The 20144-nt window shown below is 47.5% G+C and overlaps 7 protein-coding genes across 7 annotated transcripts; 3 read left to right on the top strand and 4 right to left on the bottom strand.

The window, feature by feature from the left end:
• Positions 1-2605: 2605 nt before the first annotated feature.
• Positions 2606-2910, bottom strand: FPOAC1_003196 (uncharacterized protein; the record flags this gene model as incomplete). The annotated part of the gene is made up of 2 exons (XM_044847767.1): positions 2606-2770; positions 2824-2910. 2 exons carry the CDS (start codon positions 2908-2910, stop codon positions 2606-2608), a joined length of 252 nt encoding a protein of 83 aa, XP_044713683.1.
• A 1097-nt stretch (positions 2911-4007) lies between these two features.
• Positions 4008-5090, top strand: FPOAC1_003195 (uncharacterized protein; the record flags this gene model as incomplete). Its single annotated transcript, XM_044847766.1, has 4 exons — positions 4008-4062; positions 4371-4705; positions 4952-4968; positions 5024-5090. The coding sequence occupies 4 exons, from the start codon at positions 4008-4010 to the stop codon at positions 5088-5090; spliced, it is 474 nt and encodes a 157-aa protein (XP_044713682.1).
• Positions 5091-5129: 39 nt separating this feature from the next.
• Positions 5130-9250, top strand: FPOAC1_003194 (uncharacterized protein; the record flags this gene model as incomplete). The annotated part of the gene is made up of 2 exons (XM_044847765.1): positions 5130-8202; positions 8250-9250. The coding sequence occupies 2 exons, from the start codon at positions 5130-5132 to the stop codon at positions 9248-9250; spliced, it is 4074 nt and encodes a 1357-aa protein (XP_044713681.1).
• Positions 9251-10091: 841 nt separating this feature from the next.
• Positions 10092-11000, top strand: FPOAC1_003193 (uncharacterized protein; the record flags this gene model as incomplete). Its single annotated transcript, XM_044847764.1, has 1 exon — positions 10092-11000. One exon carries the CDS (start codon positions 10092-10094, stop codon positions 10998-11000), a length of 909 nt encoding a protein of 302 aa, XP_044713680.1.
• Positions 11001-11124: 124 nt separating this feature from the next.
• FPOAC1_003192 (uncharacterized protein) lies at positions 11125-12041 on the bottom strand (the record flags this gene model as incomplete). The annotated part of the gene is made up of 2 exons (XM_044847763.1): positions 11125-11472; positions 11544-12041. The coding sequence occupies 2 exons, from the start codon at positions 12039-12041 to the stop codon at positions 11125-11127; spliced, it is 846 nt and encodes a 281-aa protein (XP_044713679.1).
• A 934-nt stretch (positions 12042-12975) lies between these two features.
• Positions 12976-14820, bottom strand: FPOAC1_003191 (uncharacterized protein; the record flags this gene model as incomplete). Its single annotated transcript, XM_044847762.1, has 1 exon — positions 12976-14820. The coding sequence occupies one exon, from the start codon at positions 14818-14820 to the stop codon at positions 12976-12978; it is 1845 nt and encodes a 614-aa protein (XP_044713678.1).
• Positions 14821-17020: 2200 nt separating this feature from the next.
• On the bottom strand, positions 17021-17221 carry FPOAC1_003190 (uncharacterized protein; the record flags this gene model as incomplete). Its single annotated transcript, XM_044847761.1, has 1 exon — positions 17021-17221. The coding sequence occupies one exon, from the start codon at positions 17219-17221 to the stop codon at positions 17021-17023; it is 201 nt and encodes a 66-aa protein (XP_044713677.1).
• Positions 17222-20144: the final 2923 nt, after the last annotated feature.

Below are 20144 nucleotides of genomic sequence, written 5' to 3'. Positions count from 1 at the left end.
AACTTGATCTACAGGACGAGGCGGAAAAAGAGGTCTGTGGTCCTGCACAATTATCAATAAGTGACACGGTTATCTGATAGTTTGAGAAGAAGAAAAAACAAGATCCCGTTTGACCGAGCCCCACGAAAGAACCACTTCTGGGAGACAACAAACCCCATGTAGTTCACTCACGACCAAGCTCAATATAGCGACAAAATTGAGAGGCCAGACACTCATGCATGTTGGTTTTTCCTATTATGACCCGACTGCGGAGAAGTGAATAGAGGTATTGAGTTGCGACTACTCTCAATTCGAAACGGTTTTTAGAGCCACCTATGCGCAATACGAGGAGCCAGCACATCCACTGTGATTTCAGCTATCAAGGCACCATGCAATACTGGCCCGATCCATCAGATCAGAGTGGGTTGTCAGAGTGCTTTGACTTGTATGAGTGCAGTCAGCAAACTTAAACTCGAACGTGGTAGCTATGAAGTTTGGGCAACGGTGGCCGTGCGTCGTTTCATATATACTGAACTACCACATAAGCTTTATGAGTTTCGATAATTGAGAACTCCCTGGCCGTTAGAGTTAGCAAGACTAGCTTGACCAAGAAAACGTAAACTATCAATTTGGAAATCCGTCTGTAAGAGGACTAAATTTCCTATGAAGTTAGAAGCACTGTATGAGTCCCATATCTTACATAGGTTATAATGCCTGTATGTTGCTACGCTGTTGGTATTGGGGGCCGTGATGTTCAGTAGTGTCCGTATAGTCCTATGTCAAGAGACACGGATCAAATCTGTCCGTATTTCTGACCCTTTTTCATAATCGTTTGCCCCGCGACGTGCGTTACAATTGAGATCTTCGGTGCCGTCCAGTACTGTATTCGTGACAACATCTAACGGCCCTGCATGCACTTTGCTTTTTTTGCGACGTGGCTTGCTGACTTACACAGCCAAGTCAAGTCATATGAAAGCACAGATAGAAAGAAGGTTAAACCAACACGTAGTGTTCAACAAGTAGCGCAATGTTGCTTTTCTGTTCTTCCGACCCAGCCAAGATACACTATCTTGTTTATGTACCTGCGAGCAACTATTAGCTACAGGTGTGAAGAAACCACTTCCCTTTGTCCTGGCTGAAAACAACGAAGAAAGCAGAAGTAAAATAGACAAACTACTATGTATAGAGCGACAGAATAGCGTTGTTTTGGTCGATGCTGTTAGTCAAACTCTCCTTGAGGCGATAAAGCCGAGTGTTTCATGTGGCGCTTTAGTAGTGCATGGGCCACGAGGAGGATTTGCAGGCACGAACCATCCTATCGGCATCATGAACCAACCCCATAGGAAATCGTGGAGGATTCATGTGTTGACATTCAGGTGTCACTGCCGCTCCTTTAACAGGATATACCCTTGTTGGCCTATAAACCGCGTGGAGCTAAGAACGGAGGTGACAGAACTCTTCGTGGGAACAGAGTTGGTGGTTCGTCAACTAAGGTATTGTTCATTGAGGTCTAAACGGGCCGCGCCTCAACTAGTAAACGGCGAACGGGGCATGTTTGATGAATGTGGTGCTTCCCGACTCCCGAGAGTGGAATTTTGTTCGAACCACCGTACCGGTTGTTTCCATAACTCATAGGTCATCGATCGCGCTGTAAGCTAGTCATGCTTGCTTATTGTTAGCATCAGACGCCAGCGTTTGGGCACTGAGAGAATATCAGATCGTCCTAAACGTGGATTTGCTTCCGATTCGGTCCTTGCATTTGAACCGTTCTTGCGAGAGAACAAGTGTCACGTTTGGAACGCCGGCGGCCGAACGCCGACCGGGGAGCTCGGTAGTTTGGAATTACTGGTCGATCTTTGCTCTCATAGGAATTGCATGTTTCTCACAGCTAGCCTCAACGTTGGTAACATAGCGTCGATGCCCAACGAATTGAGAGGGAGACCGATCCAAGGAAGGCACTAGACCAGTAGAAATCAACGGGCGACTGGGATGAATGCATGCGAATCCTGCTTATGAACCTGCTGGTATCGATTGTTTTCGTCGTCGGTGTCCTTGGGATGGCCGACGGTAATTTAGCAAGAAACAAACTTGACTTAGGAGCGGTGATAATCAAATTGAGTGCATACGAAGTGGAGCAGAAGCGAGTAGGGAGCCCTGAACAGCGTCTGGGGTACAGCTCGGTAGGAGATTGTTGCACATGCATGTGAATAGCCGAATGCTGTGCATGCATATTGGGATGACCGAGGTGCAGATAAATGTAGTAAAACGCAGGTCGAGATGCGTCTTGTATTGTGTTAAAGGGATGTATGCGGGGGAGTGAAACTGTTAATCGCGATACCGGACGTCTTCCCACCGTGTTTCAATGGAGCTGGTTGAGGAGCCCTTGCTTTCGTGACAGCCATTGAACAGGAGCAAGATTGTCTTTTCTTTCTTACATCTCGGCAATGTTATCATTGCATGGGGTTGGTTGGTTGTGTTCAGGGGCAAAATGATCGCTTGCTTCGTTTGCATTCGCACGTCCTTGACAGCTGAGAAAGCAACCCTGACTGTGACAGGGCCTAGGCTAATTGTGGCATACGTATGGAGCTGCATCCCCGAGATCGTAGCCTTGCTTGCCAGTTTACCTCTAGAAAGGTGGTTCGTGCACTGCTTGTCCTGGAGGCTGAAGTACCGGTACCAGAACGCTGGACCAGGCGTTAGATTCGCTAATAACAATAATAGAACTAGCTTCGGAGCAGATTTTGTACAGAGTAGCGCCCATGTCTTTGTGAAAGCAGATGATAAGATCTAGCTGTCGCAGGGAAATAGGCGAAACATTATCCATACACTTGTGTATCGACATACCGGCATGTAGGAAGCTGTCGGGAAAATCAACTTTATCCAGAAATGGAGAAGGTCAAGAAGAATGACCAATCCGGCGAGGAGCCCCATGTTGTTTTTGTGCTACCGATGATCAATGGCTCCATTGTGCCATTCTGGGTTTCGAGAAAATCTACATAGATGTGATTGTCGGGGATTGCACCTAGAACCATAAATTCATCAGCATCATCATCAATGTCACGATGAATGAGAGGAGAGGAAATTACGCCTCCGGCGAGACCAACACGAGAAGCCTGGAACTTCCTATTCGACGGCTCATTAACCAATCCTTGGGAATATGCAGGACCGATATTGCGGAACCACAAGGGCCCCTGGCTTGTGCATTAGCCTTCCCGGGGAGCGTTCTTTAGCGCATTCCAAAAGGGGGACAGACGTTGTTGTCTCTAGACTCTTGAGAGGCATCGACAAAGATTATCATCAGGCGACTGCAGAGATTTCCTGGTTCTTGGTTCGATTACCTTGATCGAATTTAGCCTCAGGCACCAACGTTCCCGTGGAACGGAACATGTTGAACCATCACTCCTGCTCTCGTCTCGGTACAAATTTTGTACTACGTACCTAGTCAGGTACCTAGGAGAACCAAAATGTGATCTCATGGAAGGCCTCAGTCATCAAACCCCTCAATGGCCCCTTCCTCATCAACATCAACATCAACTGCATCTGCATCTACCACACTTTAAGCACATCCTTTGACAAATCATTTTTCTTCTCTTCTTGTTGTGTTTCCAAGGACCCATTTCATCGACAAGGATGGCCAAATGGAATTACTACGTGCCGTCAATTACAGGCCCCGGCCTACCTAATCCTAATCACTCGTCACTTCCACAATTGATTGAATGCGACGTGCCTGGCCAGATTAATACCAGGGTGGAACTCTCACAGAGCGGCTAAACTCGATTGGATGTCCTTGGTAGGGACGGGTCGAATCGAAAGAGGCGTCGACGGTCACTATTCTACAGAGAGGACCGCACGGAATGGCGCAAAGCCGGCTACAGGCGACAACAAAGCTATCCAAGTTAGTTTAAAGCTGAAAGAAAATGACAACAAGAACTGTTGGTTGACATTGGTCCAATCCCAATGAGACATCTTGTAAGTAGGTCCAATGTTAGCTCTCATAGAACACTCACGAGCGCCAACACACTTTGGAAATGATGGACATCGTCAGTACCGACGCTGTTGTCCCTCATTTAGCTCACCAGTCGAGTGAGTATGTAAGCCTCGTCGACCCTTAATCAAAGACAACCAGGTCCCTGGCCTGGCTCCACCTCCCGCCGTCTAACAAGACCACCATTCCCTTTTTGCTCAAAGTTTGCGAGGGCCCATGTAATTGCCCCAGGCCTGTGCTGGGTTGTTTTCGTTAGACAGACCTCCCTCATCTGTTGGTATCTGCAAGGCTCTGCTCTATTGTCATTAGCAATTGGACTGTTCAACTGAACGCCTCATAAGTGGATATAACTCAACAGGGACATGGTCGTCTGCGCCGCGTGGGCTCTAATCACACTTGGTCCTAGGAACAGCCCGCGTCACTACCACCTACCTCTTGAACCCCTCGAGATTCTTGAGCATACCTTCATCATTCCTTATCTTTCCTTTCTTGCCATCAAGCTCCTCACTTTTGTGTTGGTCTTTGTCTGCCATTGTTTCTGCCTTTGCCACTGCTAGTGCTGGTACTGGCTTTTATATCGGCATTCTCTTCTTTGTATCGGGTCACTCATTGCACTTTTACTTTGTCTCCAACCTTTTGACAGTCAGTCCTCATTGTGGTCGATGTCATGGCATTGTGTTAGCTCTACATGTGAGCAGCGAGGTTGATTCAAAACGCCAGTTGTCTGCGTTCCCTCAAGTTGTAAGTCAATGCCGGTTTCAAATTACTCCCGTTGTCGCATGTACTATATTCTACCATGAATTGAATATGCATTGCGCCTGGCTCAATCGCATTATCGTTTCTGCAAAGTTTAGAGAGCTAACAAATTAATGCGTAGCCATGATACGATCCATGAACAAAACGGCGAGCTTAGTGGCATTGAGATTATTCTCTTGAGTTTGAGTCACCAATTTTGTGAACCATTAAGACTTTTAATATTCTGTCCAGTATAGTTCTATCTATAGGTTCGTTCTCGTTCCGTATCCCTCGAAGCATACAACAACTGATCACGTACACCAGAACGCAATACTGCGTCGACACTGATTATCTTGAGCAGGGCACAGCACTGGTTGGCTTTCGCAAGTAACCATCATTTCCACCCTCGGCAGTATCTTAGAACTTCACCATGGGCGTTTGGGAGACAGATGATGAGTATCTGAGTGGGCCGGCTGCTACTTCGCTGCCGACCCCGTTGGATACTCCCTACCGAACACCTTCAAGGACATCAAAAAAGTCAAGACGCTCTGTCACACCACCAGGACCAGATTCCTCTCCCCCTCAACTACCGAATGACATGGGCTCCAAACGATCATCCAGGAATGTCACAACCGATGAAACGATCAGTATATTGGACCCTCGACGATTTACTCCCACCTTGCACGCCAACTTGGTATCCGAGATTTTGAACCTTCGTCGAGATCAGGAGGAGAAAACTCGACAGATCGAAACACTCGAAGCATCTCTGCATGCGGTAAAAGAGGAAAAGGACTCCCTGAAACAGAACCTCACCGAAACAGGCAAGGAAAGCAGATCTCTCAAGCGACAACTTTCTCTCCTTGAAGGTGGATCTTCCTCAGCATTGAGAGAGTTGGCTCGCGAGAAGGAAGATGCCGTCGAATCTGTCGCTGATACAAGAAAGCGACTGGAAACTGCTCAGAAGAAGCTTCGAACCCAAGAAGAGGATTCGGTCAGAGTCCACAATTTATGGGCTCAAGAGAAGGAAGGTTGGGAGAGCGAACGACGGAAGTTCGAACACCGACTTCACGTTGCGGAAAGCCGCCTACAAATTGTTCTCGACGAAGTCGCCGCTTACCAACAGACTCAATCGAAGAACGCACATGCTGGGGCGACTACTGGCCATGATAGCGAGGCTGAGGAAAGTGGCCGTGAGAACGATGCTGCAAGCATAAGAACCATGAGTATGACCAACAGTGTTCGGTTTTCTATGACAAGCGGCATTGGAGTGTTGAGAATGAATGGCAACACACTGGCTGATGAGCTGAACTTCGACGATGAGGATGAGCAAAGTGACTTCGACAATGGCCGGGAAAGCGCCATGTCAAACTACGCATCATCTTTCCATACAAGGAATCTCAGCCGAGACAGCCCGGTAAAGCGATTCCATGCTCGAAATCAGAGCTTGGAGAGTATCAAGAGGACAGGAAGCGTAACTCGCGGTCGACTTTTTATGAACGATCCCGTGCCAGAAGCCTTGGAGGACGAGGAGAACGAGAATGAGACTCCTCCCATTATCACTGCATCCAAAGTTTCGTACGTCGACACTGGAATTCAGTACTCGCCACCACCTTCACCTAAGCTGTCTCCTGTGAAACCTGCGACACCTGAGCGTCTGAATCGTACCAAATCCTCTGAAGTTGAGTGTTCTCCTAGAGATGGCGAGATTGAGGCCAACCAGCGCCGCAAACGTGTTCATCGTCCACTCAGTTTCGGACCTCTAGCGACTCAAGTTATGGTCTCGACCGCTGTTCAGACGAGCGAAGAACCATTGATACTACCCATGACGCCCAAATCGCCTACTCGTCCACCTCCACCACCTCCAGTGCAGCCTCCCGTGGTAGAAAAGCCTCTTATGGTTGCCTCTTTTACGCAGACCGATCGTCCACCTACTCCCCCATCATCTGCAGCACCTGCAACACCTGGTCGCTTGCCATCACCTCCTCCACTTGCAATTCCAAGTATCAGTGTTCACCCTCCAAGCAGTCGCCCCAGCACACCTAGAGAGCCCCGGTTACCTGTTCTTCACAAAGACTTTGGCTGCCAAGTCAGGTTATCTGAATCAACATCAACAGCTGAAGCAGCCGTACAGACAGAAGGCATTCAGACAGACAAGCGATTGGCTTTACTTCCCCCTCATCTTCAGCCATCTGCCATCTCCTCGCGGCCTTCTTCGCCCAACCCGTCATCTGGCATTGACGCGACAAAGAACTTTACACCGGTCCCTGGCAATGTGCCACCACGAAACCCGCGTCGATTGGATAGACAGAGCTTTAGCGACCAACCCTCATCTCCGATATCCCTACCTGAGGACGACTCGTTTCATGATATATATCCTGGAGGTAACGATGATGGCCCCCTCTCTAGCCAAAGAGCTCCAATGAAACGACCACCTCGTTTTAGCAGTCTTTTTGCTGGGTTTGATGGCGGAAGCTCTGACGAAGCGGACGACTTTGGCGATGCCGATTTGAGTGATTTGGAGTATCGAACGGCATTATCTGCGCCTCGTCCCAAGTCCATCTCGAGTCGTTTTGGCAAGCGTAGCTCAACCGGAACAACAACTACTATCGGTACCATCCCGACATCTCCTGAGCAGATTATGGTGCGTCAAGGACCTCGAGTTACCACAGAGCTTCACCAACCCTTCACGGTCAAATCTGGAAAAGGATTTGAGAAGAGCCCTGCTGCCATGCCATCCAATCGAGCCAGTGTTATGCGCAAAGCAGCCATGATACAAAGTGGTATTGCTAGTCACCAGGGTCGGCCAAGGAGCCCCAGTCTGACCGACACCAAAACCCCTCCTCCATTCCCTATTCCGACCAGAGCTAGTTCTAGAAACGTTCCAACAAGCACGAGTGCACCTAGTGATGGCCAGAGAAGCCCAACACGGGGCGATTTCTTCCAGCGTCGTGGATCAGGCCGCGTTTATCGGGCTGGCAGTGTTCGTAAAGTCCGTTCTGCCGCTGCATTACCCCGTCATCAACGACATCGTAAGCAAGATAGCCGGTCAACTGCTCCATTATCCCCTTCCACCGAAGCCCCTGAGAGTCCGGGCCTCCCTCCCCTACCTAAGAACGACATTACAACTCCTCGCGCTCGTGCTCGCCATAGTGGTCAGTATAGACACCAGCACAAGCTCTCCACTAATACGGACAACACCTTTAACACCTACAATACTGGAAACACACTCAACACTTCCAGCACCGACCCACCTTCCACGCAGAGCGCCGCCCAGAGCACGAATGTAGTAGATGCTATTGCTCAGACCATGGTTGGCGAGTGGATGTTCAAGTATGTTCGCAGAAGAAAATCTTTTGGTATGCCCGAAAATAATGGCAAGGATGATACTGGCAACGATCGTCATAAAAGATGGGTTTGGCTCGCTCCTTATGAGCGAGCTATTCTGTGGAGCAGCAAGCAGCCAGCTTCCGGAAGCGCCCTCATGGGCAAGGCTGGTCGAAAATGTAAGTGATTTTGGCTCTGTTCATGAGAATCCCACTAACGAAAACAGTGACAATTCAATCCGTACTCGATGTCAAGGATGACAACCCTCCACCAAAGGGCGTGGCATCCGTTTTCAACCGATCAATTCTAATTTTGACGCCGCAGAGGGCCTTGAAGTTCACAGCAGACTCTGCTGAACGACACTACATCTGGTTAACAGCATTATCTTTCCTCGCACACTCATCTCAAGCCGTTCCTGAAAACATCGCAGCACCGCCAGCAGTTCAGAATACACCGATGCCTGAGTTTGAAGCACCCCAACCAAAGTTGAAGCGTGGTGGTATAAGAGACTCAATCCGTCTTGCCAAGGGACGTACGATTGGTCGTGCTGCACCACCCAGTATTCCCAGCATCCCTAGCATCCCAAGTGTGCCATCTTCACAGGTGGGAGACATGGCGAATTTCCCAACGATCGAACCTGCTGGAGGATTTACAAGTCGAGACGATTCGATAGATGCAGCGCAGCCCCCACTGATACCACGTTTCAATGATCGCAACCAAGCCGCGGCTCATGGTCGCAAGCGGAGCAACACAGGTGGCCATGTACCACCACCACTTTCTTTCCGAGGATTTTCTGGTCCTATCACAGGTCACCAGTCGACCAACAGCACCACCGATCAGAGTGTTGGGACGGCGGATTCAGATATCTACCAGTCACACACATCAAGCAATGGAGCTTGGGCAATGAGTCAAACGGGCTCACACCGAACATCAGAAGCTTCATCTCATCCAGGCAACTTCTTTGATGCTATCGGTACCGTGCGAATGGAGGCTTTCATTAGCCCATTGGCATTCTCTCAAATCAACAACCATCCTAACGAACAAGACCAATTCCGGCACTCACTTCGAAGGCGAAGCAAGGAACAACGAAGACGAAGAAGTCGAAGTCGACACCGAGATAGCTACAATTCTCGCAGCACCCGTACAACAAACGACGACTACTATTACGGAAGTAGAACAGCTGGAGAGGAAGACTTCTTCCGTGATGACCCTTTTAAGGGATTCTAGTATATACATTACATGATTTCACAGTAGCCACGACGGCAATTATCACTTTCATTATTTTTCTTTGTTTTTCTTCTCAATCACCTTGGATAAGGAAGAGTCACAGGCGGATATTATACCCTTTTCTATATATCAACTTTGGGATGGGTTGAGGACGGCCTCAGAGCTGGCCGGCACTCGCTATGGAGTTTAGGTTTCTTTCTTTTACTGAAATGATGTTACAGTCATCAAAAAAGTTGGGAGGATACATGAGCCCTTCCGTCATTGCTCTGGTCAGAGGTTTGTCACAACCCTGGCGAACAAGATTTTTGCCTACAGCGAAAGATGTCGCAAGGCCATATAAGTTCGAACCTGCCCCAAAGGTCAGGTATGTTTGAACTTTGAGAATTAGATAGTAAAAATATAAAAGACCAGGCATGGCCTGTTTCAATACAAACCCTCTTTCCTGTCCATTGCTGTAGACGCTGGTGACGGGAAGCTTATCAGCTGAACCATAGCTACCTAGGTACTCGAGTTAAGGTACATTATACCTTGCAGAAGGTTTCTGATATGTGTATGGCTAACTACTAAGTTCCACCATACATATCTGGGGGCGTTGTGTGAAGCTGTCTCAGCAGAATCAACGTCATTTCTCATTTAATAAATGCCCCACTGATGAGTTTTCCCACTACCCCGCGGTTTGCTGCACAGCTCTCCAAGCTTCAATGCTTTCCAAACAAAGTTCTTCCTCTTTAGCTCTTCCTGACGACCCGGCCAATTCTTTCCAAGTCTCCACGACTTACCCCATCAAGATCTCAAAGTTCAACGAAGCTTGTACTACCTCTGACGATACCACGAATCCATCATGGAGAACCCCGCACCCACAGAAACCCTTGAGCAGATCCAGACGCGGCACCGCCGTGAGCTAAAGGATCTGCAGGGTCGCATAACAGGAAAGAAGAAGAATGCTACCAAGAAGACTCGAAAAGGCGTCAATGATGAGTGCGCAGAGATGGAACGTCAGCTGCAAGACAAGCAAGCCTCTGAGATCGCTGCCCTGAACCCGAGCGAGAGCACGAACAATGACAACAACGAAGACGATACTGTCCCCGAGGTAGAGGATAAGCCAGGTGGGGATAATCTAGCTGAAGAGACTCAGAAACTTAGCCTTTCGCAACCAGTAGAACAGCAACAGCAACCCGGGAAGAAACGTAACCGCCAAAAGGAGAGAATGGCTCGACGGGCTGCTGAGCAGGAAGCCGAGGCGCAGCGCGCAGAGGAGGAGGCATCCAATATGACGAATCACCGGGCGAAGGAGAGCGAGTATATGAAGACGATGTTTGAGAAGCATGGCCTGGTAGAGCAGGACATTGCACCGGATGGACATTGTCTGTTTTCCGCAGTTGCGGATCAATTGGGACAAAACGAAATTCCTCTTAGTGATGGAACTACACAAGAGCCGGCTTATAAGACAGTACGAAGGGTCGCTTCGAATTACATGCTGGAGCACGGAGACGATTTTGCCCCTTTCCTCGAAGAAGATCTCGAAGGTTATGCTCGCAAGATGAAGGACACTGCCGAATGGGGAGGACAGCTCGAGCTCATGGCACTTGCACGGCAGTACAAGGCAGAAATTCGAGTGGTGCAAGACGGGCGCATGGAACGTATTGGTGAGGAAGAAGGAGTCGAGTCGGGAAAGACACTATGGCTGGCATACTACAGGCACGGCTACGGTCTGGGAGAGCATTACAACTCTCTTCGAAAAACATCATGATGGGAAGGAAAACAGAAGATCGCTTTTTTTTCTTTTGTGTACAACGGCGACAAATCATATGCGACGGCTGTTTGGTATCGAGACGTAAAGAAGAAGCTTCGGTCACCAACAGCACTCAGTTTGGCTATCGGCTCCACACAGAGAGGAAGTCCATCACTACGCCTTCTGGACTTATGCCGGCCTTGTGTGTCCTTGTTGGTTTGAGAAGACTCAATCGATGTAGGGCGTCGGCCCAAGGTTTTGAGCAGGGATCCTCGTGGACGGTACCGTCGTCGTTGTATGCGATTTCTTCGCCTGGAGCTGCCAAAAGGGCTTCGTAGAGCTCCGGAGAGACGCCCCAGGGAGGACCGTTGGCAGACATGGGTTTTGTCGAAGGGAATTCGAGGCAGATGAGACGGCCATCATGGGAAAGCAGCTCTGTCATGCGCTTGGCCCATTTTGGCCTCGCATCTGGAGGCAAAGCGCACAAGAACTATATAGTTAGTTAGCTTACCAGAAAAGAGAAAGACCCAGAAGTTCAGGGGTCAAAGGACGCGAAATTACCGTATAATCGTATATGAGATCAAACTTGCCGTCATCACCGATACTCTTGGACCAATCTTGCTTGAAGAAATCGCCGGTGACCCAGTGAATCTTGCCCTTTTCCAAACCGTCGACAGGCTTGTAGAGACCTTCTGATTCGGCTTGTTTTTGGTTCTTGATGGCTTCCTCTTTCGCAGCAGCGCTATAGTCGAGACCCCAAACGTCGTAGCCCCACGAGCTTAAGAGCAGAACGTCATGACCGCGGCCGCAGCCGGGTACAAGAGCGGTTTTCTTCTGGATAGCACCCGTGGAGTCCCGGAGAGGATGTCCGCGATGGTCCTGGTGTTGAGAGGGTGGCACAAGGTCGGGTCTTTGGGCGAGGAGGTCGTGGAGGGCGATGGAGGCGGTACCGCGATCCCAAGGTGTCAAGGCATCTTTCCAACAGCTATCCCATTGGGGACCTTGTTCCGCGAAGGGAACAGAGGAGATGCGATCCTCTAAAGGGTTCTCGGTAGCCATTGGTGTCTAGGTGAAAGGTATGCTGGGATTGTAGGGCGGTGAACAAGTGTAGGAATTAAAATTGCTCGACTCGGGTTACGAATTCGAATGTTGAGATAGCGCACGTTATGGAGGTGAGGGGGAGGGTCTCTTCGGGTCGGGCGATGGACCTACGGATGGATCGATCAGTTCTGATCCAATGGTGGGGTTGTAATGACGAAATAAGGATGTTTGTGGGGGTTATAAGTCAGTATATACCGTAAATATTGTTTGATATCTTGTTAGACTCGACAGAATAAATCTAAAGAGACATCAAGAAGTAGTCTACATTTACTGGAGTCGAAATGTCAGAAAAGACGAAAGAGAGGAAAAGAAATAAAATCGATCTGGTCGCGTGCTTTTTTGCTCAGCTTTCGGAAAGAGTGACACACTTTCCTTCCCGTACGAGCATCCGGAGTGCTTATCTAGCGCATACGCTAAGATAAATTGGCAGGCAAGAACGGGGGCTGATGTTCGAGAGCGACTTCTGTTTATTATCAAACGTTTATAAGGAGGAACTGTGCTCTGTAATGCGCTGTTGAAACTGATAAAACGGTTGCCGGTTTGACACGTGAAGCAGATGGCGGGGCTTACAAACGTTCATACCTAATGTCTCATATTCAACTCTGTCTGGCTTAATATGTTGATGACCAAATTCATGACATTCACATCTTGATCACATAATCAGATCACCACAAGATTCACCAAAGTACAGATCGAAAGAGACGCAAAAAGTCAGGTCTGACCTGCATCATATGCGCATGTTGTGCTACAACACAAGACGCACATTGTACAGCAGGATCTGGTCACGACACCGACTAAACACCAGCATGGCTAATCGAAACTGTGAAGAAACAGTTGGATTACTGAAATAAACATACACATACAGATACACGAGCCAACATGCGTCTTACCATCAGCTCTTCATTTCAGCCTCTCGTTTACCTGTAGCAAAATCCTCCTTGAATTTGTCTTTTCTGTGTGCCATAGCTTGGATGAGCGCGCTCAATCCCTGAGGACTCTCATCTCCCTTTGAAGCATCACTGGACTTGCCACCTCCAAGTGTCCAGTGAAAGGTGGCAAAGAAATTCTCGCCCTCGCCTGGCGGCTCTCGAGAATCACTGGACTCAGGCGTACCCTCTCTGGAAAATGAAACTTGAATCTTCAATTTTTCAATTTCCTTCTTCGCACGTCCCACGAACCGACCCATAGTTACACCAGTAGATGATTCCGATTTCTTCAAGGGCTCTGCCTCTAATGACTTGATGGGGGTATCAGCCATAGCTTGAGGGACAGCAGTCTGCGCGGTAGTCGAATCCATTTGGATGCTGGCAGGCCCGTTTTGTGTACTCGCAGAGCCTTGAAGCCCTTTGATGGAAATGTCGAACATGCTTTTGATTCTCCTTTCTGCCTCTTGCGACACCACCATTTCCCCATCCTCGTTTTGACCAGCCTTCAACTCATAAGCAGGCAGCTGAACAAAATCTTCCATCACTTTGAGCGTGGCAATGAGAACATCGCCTATTTGACCATGATACCATTCTCTATGGCCTCCGCCACAAGACGCGCATTCCGGAACTCGGAGGTTGTGATTTCCAAGAAACACGTGTGCCAGCTGTTCGGCTTTCTCAGCGCCAGCAAAGTCAAGTTCGGATTCATAGATGACCTTGGTGTTTTTCCCATAGCAATTTCCGGATTGATTATGTCTCTTAACGGCATTGTATCTAGTGTATCCAATTTTGAAGACTTTTTCATCTTTGGTGTGCTGTAAGACATATACAACGCCATGTTTCCGCTGTCTCAGAGTGGGGGGAGTGGTGAGAGCCTTGAAGATGGGCGAGCTTCTCTTCAGAGTTCCCTGTCGATACAGTCGACCGATACCGATACCCTCAACATTAATTGGATGGTCGAGAGGGTCATCTTCCACCTCGGGAGTGTTTTCTTGGCGTACTGAAACATCAGAGGCCGTCTGTTCGGCAACAGGCTTTCTATTAGGGATGACAGTGAGCCTCTCTGATGTTTCCTGACAAGAAAGCTCATCGTCCTCTGAGATGCTTTCAGCATAGGATAGCTTGCCATTAACGGGTGACTTGTCTGAGGTCGAGTGGATTTGGCCAAGAGACAAGGTCGAAATATCTTTTGTGATGGCATTGACAATGGAGTTGTTGCTGTTTTCCACGGACGAGGAGGTTTGATCAACTGTCCCAGATGAAGTGTCTGGAATGGATCTGTCAAGGATACAAGCGGGACCCTTGATTGGAGTTCTCACTGAATCGACTTCAGTGAGAGGAGTAGGCCAGGGCGAGGTATCGCTGAGACAAAAAGAATCGAACACCTCTGGTTCTGGTGTTCCCGGCTGTGATGGCTCGTCTGAATCCTCTATCAAGACCCTGTTGGGCTCTTGGGTTTCCGATGGAGCCTGGGTCAATTTGACGTCCACGCGGTGCTTCTCTTTCCACTCTTGGAATAAGGGCAGAACATATTTGAATAAGTGCGAATCACAGTGAGTGATTTTCATTAATCGTTCAACCTTTGGATAAAAAGTGGCAATATCTGGACATGTTTTCATCCTCTCGATCTCGAACCAAAGAGCCTTGGCTTCGCCTGCAACACTTTTACGTGGATTACGACAGCGACTTTTATCACCTTTTTGCCAACGACACTTGTCAAAATCAAATTCATCTTCGAGTTTCGGAAAGAAGGCGATGAGTTCTCTTAGCTCCGTGAAAAGAGGATGCTCAGAGGTCTGGGAAGTGGCCATGTTGAAAAGAGACAACAGTGAAAACAAGATTGATACGGTGAATCCGACTCGATGAGAAGATGAGCTTGCCTCTACGACCTATTAATCATTGTAAATCGGGTGGCTGACAATTCCATCCATCTCTCAGGGGGGTTGAAAAAGGATCGCATGGGACTCGAAACTCAGCCTCGAGGATATCCAGAGGAACGTGGTGTTGGTTCGATGTTTTGAGTGTTCGCAGCAAGGGTATGGTGATGGATGATATGCAGTTGGTTGTGCTTTGCAGACGGAAGTATTTCCCCGGATCAAAAGAGGAAATAAACTGTCGAGAGCTGAAGAGCGTTGAAACACCAGGGGGTCCGCGCCAAGCATATTTGCGGCCGAGTCTTGAGTCTGATCTCACGTCAAAGTCTACGTCTCACAGGGCTATCGTTTTCCTTGAGGGTGGTTCTTATTGTCAAAGGTTTCAGTTTATGTAAGATAGTGTGTGTGATAACCCACGTTTCTCAACACCACCTTGTTTTCAGAAGCAGGGTTACAGCGAGTTGCAAGATCCAGATAGACACGGAGTTGACCGATACGTAGCACTGAGCCTTGCCGAATGGTTTTGCTGTGCCGTTGATGAGCTTTTGGGAGTGCGTGCGGGGGGCCTCATGTCGAGCAGGGTTAGTCTTGGGCTTGGGATGGGGGGGAAGCGATAAGGAACTTTTGTGATAGATCTCGATGTTTTCTCGTTTAGCTTGTTATCTCATGACTTTGAAGAGTTGTGATGGAGGGGAGACTTGGACTTTAATGCTATTTGGTTGTGGCGGACGTATGAAGCAGAAACCTCGACCTCTAAGATTTAGAGCACAAAGATAAACAGCTTATACTGTATGTACAAATGAACTGGCTTTTTAAGTTGTTTCTTATATCCTGATCGGCCAACTTTTCTGGTACCGGGGGACTGCATACGAGGTAGTGTCTGTACCGTAGTAGTGAGTGATCCGGCAGCCGTGGTTAGGTATCTTATCAAAATATTTATCGTTTATCAAACTGCTTCAACCGCGGCAGTTGGCTGACAGCTGAATACGTTTAAACAGTGGAGTGTATTATTCTTAGGTACCAATTCGATAAACCCAAGATACTGGGAATGGCCACGTGCATGAAATCTGGAGTCTACTTCAAGTGCCGAAAGTGGCATCATTTACCTCGGAAGCACGATTCACTACAATCAAGCAATTTATATAAATGTGTGTGTGTGTGACTGTTTATCTCATTATAGTACTGCAAGGTATCTATCTAAGCAGCTCAGACCCTCCTTGCCATGACATTTTCGGCCTCATAACTAATAAAACATGATTCGTCCCCGTGGTATAAAAGACGTTCGTCCATCCAGTCATTCATGTATGTACCAGCAGTATAAATACATGGACGCACATGCATATCCCATGTCGTTGCAGAAAGTGGAGTGTGTAATGGGGAAGAAGAGAAAACAAGAAACAAACTAAACTAGTATATGGGGATCATTCATGTGCCCTCCATTTTTGTGCCAGAACGCCGAAACACCGGATATCCGCTGTTGATACCGAAAAGAGAAAGACAAGAAGAAAGCAAGACCCAAGAATGTCAAAAAAGCAGGATATCAAGATAGAAGATAAACCATAATGTCTTGGTATGACGACAATGTCCGGATGCGTCGTTGTTGGTTTGATTGCTTGCGGAGACAAAGCCGAGGATCGGGTCAAGATGACGGCGGTTCATTCCGGGAATACAAGGTCGATATCCAAACATTCCCGGCCCGACAAGATTAGAGAAGCTCGAGAAAGAGAAATGAACCGAGCCTTCTATCGGTCGGATGAAGAGCCGAATGGGGATAAAAGGGCATGGCCCACATGAGATGCGTGCGTTGTTGTGCAGTAGTCGTAGTCGTAGTCGGAATAGAGCCGAGAAAAGATGCCCATGTCCATGTCTTTTTTTTTTCTTGATGGGGCCACTTTCCAACCATAACTATGATAGCAAATAATGCATAAGAAAGTGGTGGTTGGAAGTGAGTGAGATGAGAGAGACAAAGAATGTGAATATGGCCCATGGATGTCGTGATTGGTGAGGTGGGATAAGCCAAACATGCCACTGCCGTACATCTCCCTCCAATCAATGTCTCTCAAGTAATTCGTCGAGTTGACTTTTGGTCGAGATAGGCATGGTTTCGTTCATCTTTTCCCTTTCCTTCTCTGTGACTTTACAGGCCACAGTCTTCAAAATCGCGAATCATGATGGCCATCTGGGCTCGCTTTGCAGCCTCGGCAATGAGTGTAAAGTCCTGGAGAAAAGGAGCGGTTGATGGGTTGTTGCCTTGGGTGGGAGCTGGCTGAGGGACCATCTGAACAGAAGGAGACTGCTGAGCCGAAGAGTTGGAGGTTGAGCTTGAAGGGGCATCCATTGTTGAGAGAGTTGGTAGTGATGTATAGTAGATAGTGACGGACGTTGTATGAAAAGCGAGTGATATATTTGAGGGTAGAGTAGAATAGAGAAAGAGGAAAAGAAAAAGAAGTGTGGGAGCAAAGTTGTGGGAGTGGGAGGGAATATGTATTCGGGAGAGGTTAGGTTATTAGGCAGCCAAGAAACAGTGACAGCACAGCAAAGCAAAGCACGGTGTTGTATGTATGTATGTATGTATGTGTGTGTGTGTGTGTATGCGCATGCAACTTTGGTGCAAGGTTATTTATTATATGTATGATGGTAGGCTTATAATTAGTCTGAGCGCGTGGGGTAAAATGACGGGGGATGTCACTCTTTCTGGTGTCCTTTCTTTTCCCCTTTGGGTCCAGGAAGAACAATCTGCCACACACAAAGCTGAAGTCTGCAGAGTGACGTTTCTGGCTACAAGTTGGCACAAAGATGGTGACGTTGTTTGAAGATCAAATCATCTAGAATCCTTCTATTTCCTTGTTGCTGTTATTGTTGGTGTGAACGAATTCGGCTTTAGGCTGATGCCGCAACCAAGGTGAATAGATGCTCTGTTTTTTCCCGTCTTTTGCATCTGCGCTATAGATAAAGGGCCGAGTGTCTGGGGTCTCAGTTGATTACAGTATACATAGTAGTAGTAGACGGATGGAGTAAAACGGAAACGCCGAGAGTGTGGAGGAGGAGGGGGACAAGAGTCAAGTTGAACTGACGTTAATCTATAAAAGTGGAGGATGCCGAGTTTTGGTTTGAAGAATGAGGCCGAGAAGATCAGACTCAGTCAATTATCATGCCACCAACTAATAAGAGACTATCTATCATGTCTACTTTTATCCGTAAACAAAGTAAACCTCCGATGTTGCATGCAGAACAAATGTTCCTACATATTCATTACCATTTCTAGATGTCTGCTTCTTTACTGTTACAGACCCTCATATTGTACTCTGCTATACGGTAGCATAAAGCATCCATGGGTAGTACCTTGTTACACGACAATAATCCCTCGGGCGGGTCCAGGCATAAAAAAAGAAGCGCCAACGAAAACAAATAGAACATCCTTTTTTTTCTTTTCCTTCTAAATCATCACTCGGCCTTATCCTAACAACTGGGGTCACTTAAAGCTGTGGATCTGGGGTGGAAACCGATCTTGGAAGCGTTGGCCCATCACCTCTCTTTAGCTCTTCTAGTTTTTTTTCCACTGTTCTTTTCTTGTCTCTGCTTTATGACTTGTTCAACAAGAGAGAATTACGGGAACATTGAAGAAAAAAAGACCCTGAAAGAGACCGAGAACAAAGTCTAGAGTTCAAGACTATTACTGTACAGATGAGCCCTACCGGGACTTCGGGCCCTTTACTCCGCTTGACTATACGCAAAATGTTTCATTCTGTCTCTTCTCTTCTCTTCACCGCTCGTCTCATCACTTACGGATATTCACTAGTGACATATTCTTATCCTTTCCCTTTATTCGTCGCGTATTTTAATGTTTTGGGGGTTTTATATTATTCGTAGAAGCGCCCCCCAATCATTGGACACTGCGGGGTTATTTCTGCTCTGACCACAAGCAATCTTCCCCAGTGATGAGCAGGATCGTCATGAATAAAAAGTCATGTTATGAGAAAAAAAGACTTTTATAGTATGAGAACCCCGTATATCGTCTAGAAGGGAAAGGGGTGATCGGCAGTATTAACTCGTGCCTCTTGCAGATTGAGATGCACGTATTTGACCATGCATATATGTATGTGTCCCTATATAGATATATATCCAAATCAACAGATCATAATGTTGTAGATCACGAATAAACAACATGACCACTGCAGTATTCATCACTCGTCTTTATTCTTAAACTCAAACTTAACCGGTCCATTTTCCCTATCTTTTGTTTACTCCTCCCCACCATGCATGCCTACAAGGCTTTATTAGTGAGCCTCACTTTACTAAAAGATAAGGGTCCTAACTCATCCCAGCAACAGAAAAAAGACCCTCGTCATGAAACTAGTTCATGCCCGGGTTCTTTCGGAATTCCTTTTTCTAAGCAACCGAGTTGGTGCGCTTTACTTTTCCCCCAGTGGGGATCCCGAGCTATCCCATTGTTAGAGGGGAAAAAAAAGCAAATAAAAAACATCACGACATGGAGATGAGAGAGAATCTGCCCATTCTCTCTGCTACTGTTCGTGCGGCTCTTTCGGACATTGGTGACCGATTATGCATCTCTCTCTCTCTGCCTTGGTTTTCGGGCCTCTGATCCGTCAACATGTCTTTCTTGTTTGCATAAATTATTCGCCACCCCCAGAAGCGTCAGTCAGCCCAGAATCGGAAGCCGTTGGAGATGAAGTGGGCCTCAGGGTATTAGAAAAATTGGCCGCTGGAAGCATAAGAGACGAAATTAGTGGACCACTTGATGCTCATTAGACCATGGGTCTTAGACCATTTATTTTTGTAACCTAAGACTTAGGAGGTCATTTTTTCTGCTACCCACTAGGTGGGTTCTTCGAAACTTCCATGTCTCTTTTGTTGCGGAGACTTGGGTCTTGGGGGCGCTTCTGTGAGCCTACCTACTCGGGTCGGCAAATGTATATTTGAACCGAAAGACCTTCATTTTAAAATATATGCCGAGTCATGAATCGTGCGGTCATCTCTTCTGTTGTTTAGTTATCTTTTGCTTCCACATTGCCAAGAAATAACCCCTATGACATAACATAGTCGGATACACTGTAAACCATGCTGCTGGTATGGAATTCCCATCCAATATTGCTCCCTGATAGATTCCTCATCTCACTATAGAAAAGTAAAGACGCCTGTCCCAATATGGAGATATCAATATTCCATCATAGACTCCCCGGAGTCCCGACTTTAATGATGCCGTCCTCCGAAAAATAAGATACGTACCCCCGATCCGGGGT

Source organism: Fusarium poae, chromosome 1, assembly GCF_019609905.1.
Source record: "Fusarium poae strain DAOMC 252244 chromosome 1, whole genome shotgun sequence".
Classification (NCBI taxonomy): Eukaryota; Fungi; Ascomycota; class Sordariomycetes; order Hypocreales; family Nectriaceae; genus Fusarium; species Fusarium poae.
The sequence above is the reverse complement of the archived record's forward strand: the minus strand, read 5'-3'. Positions and strand labels throughout refer to the sequence as shown.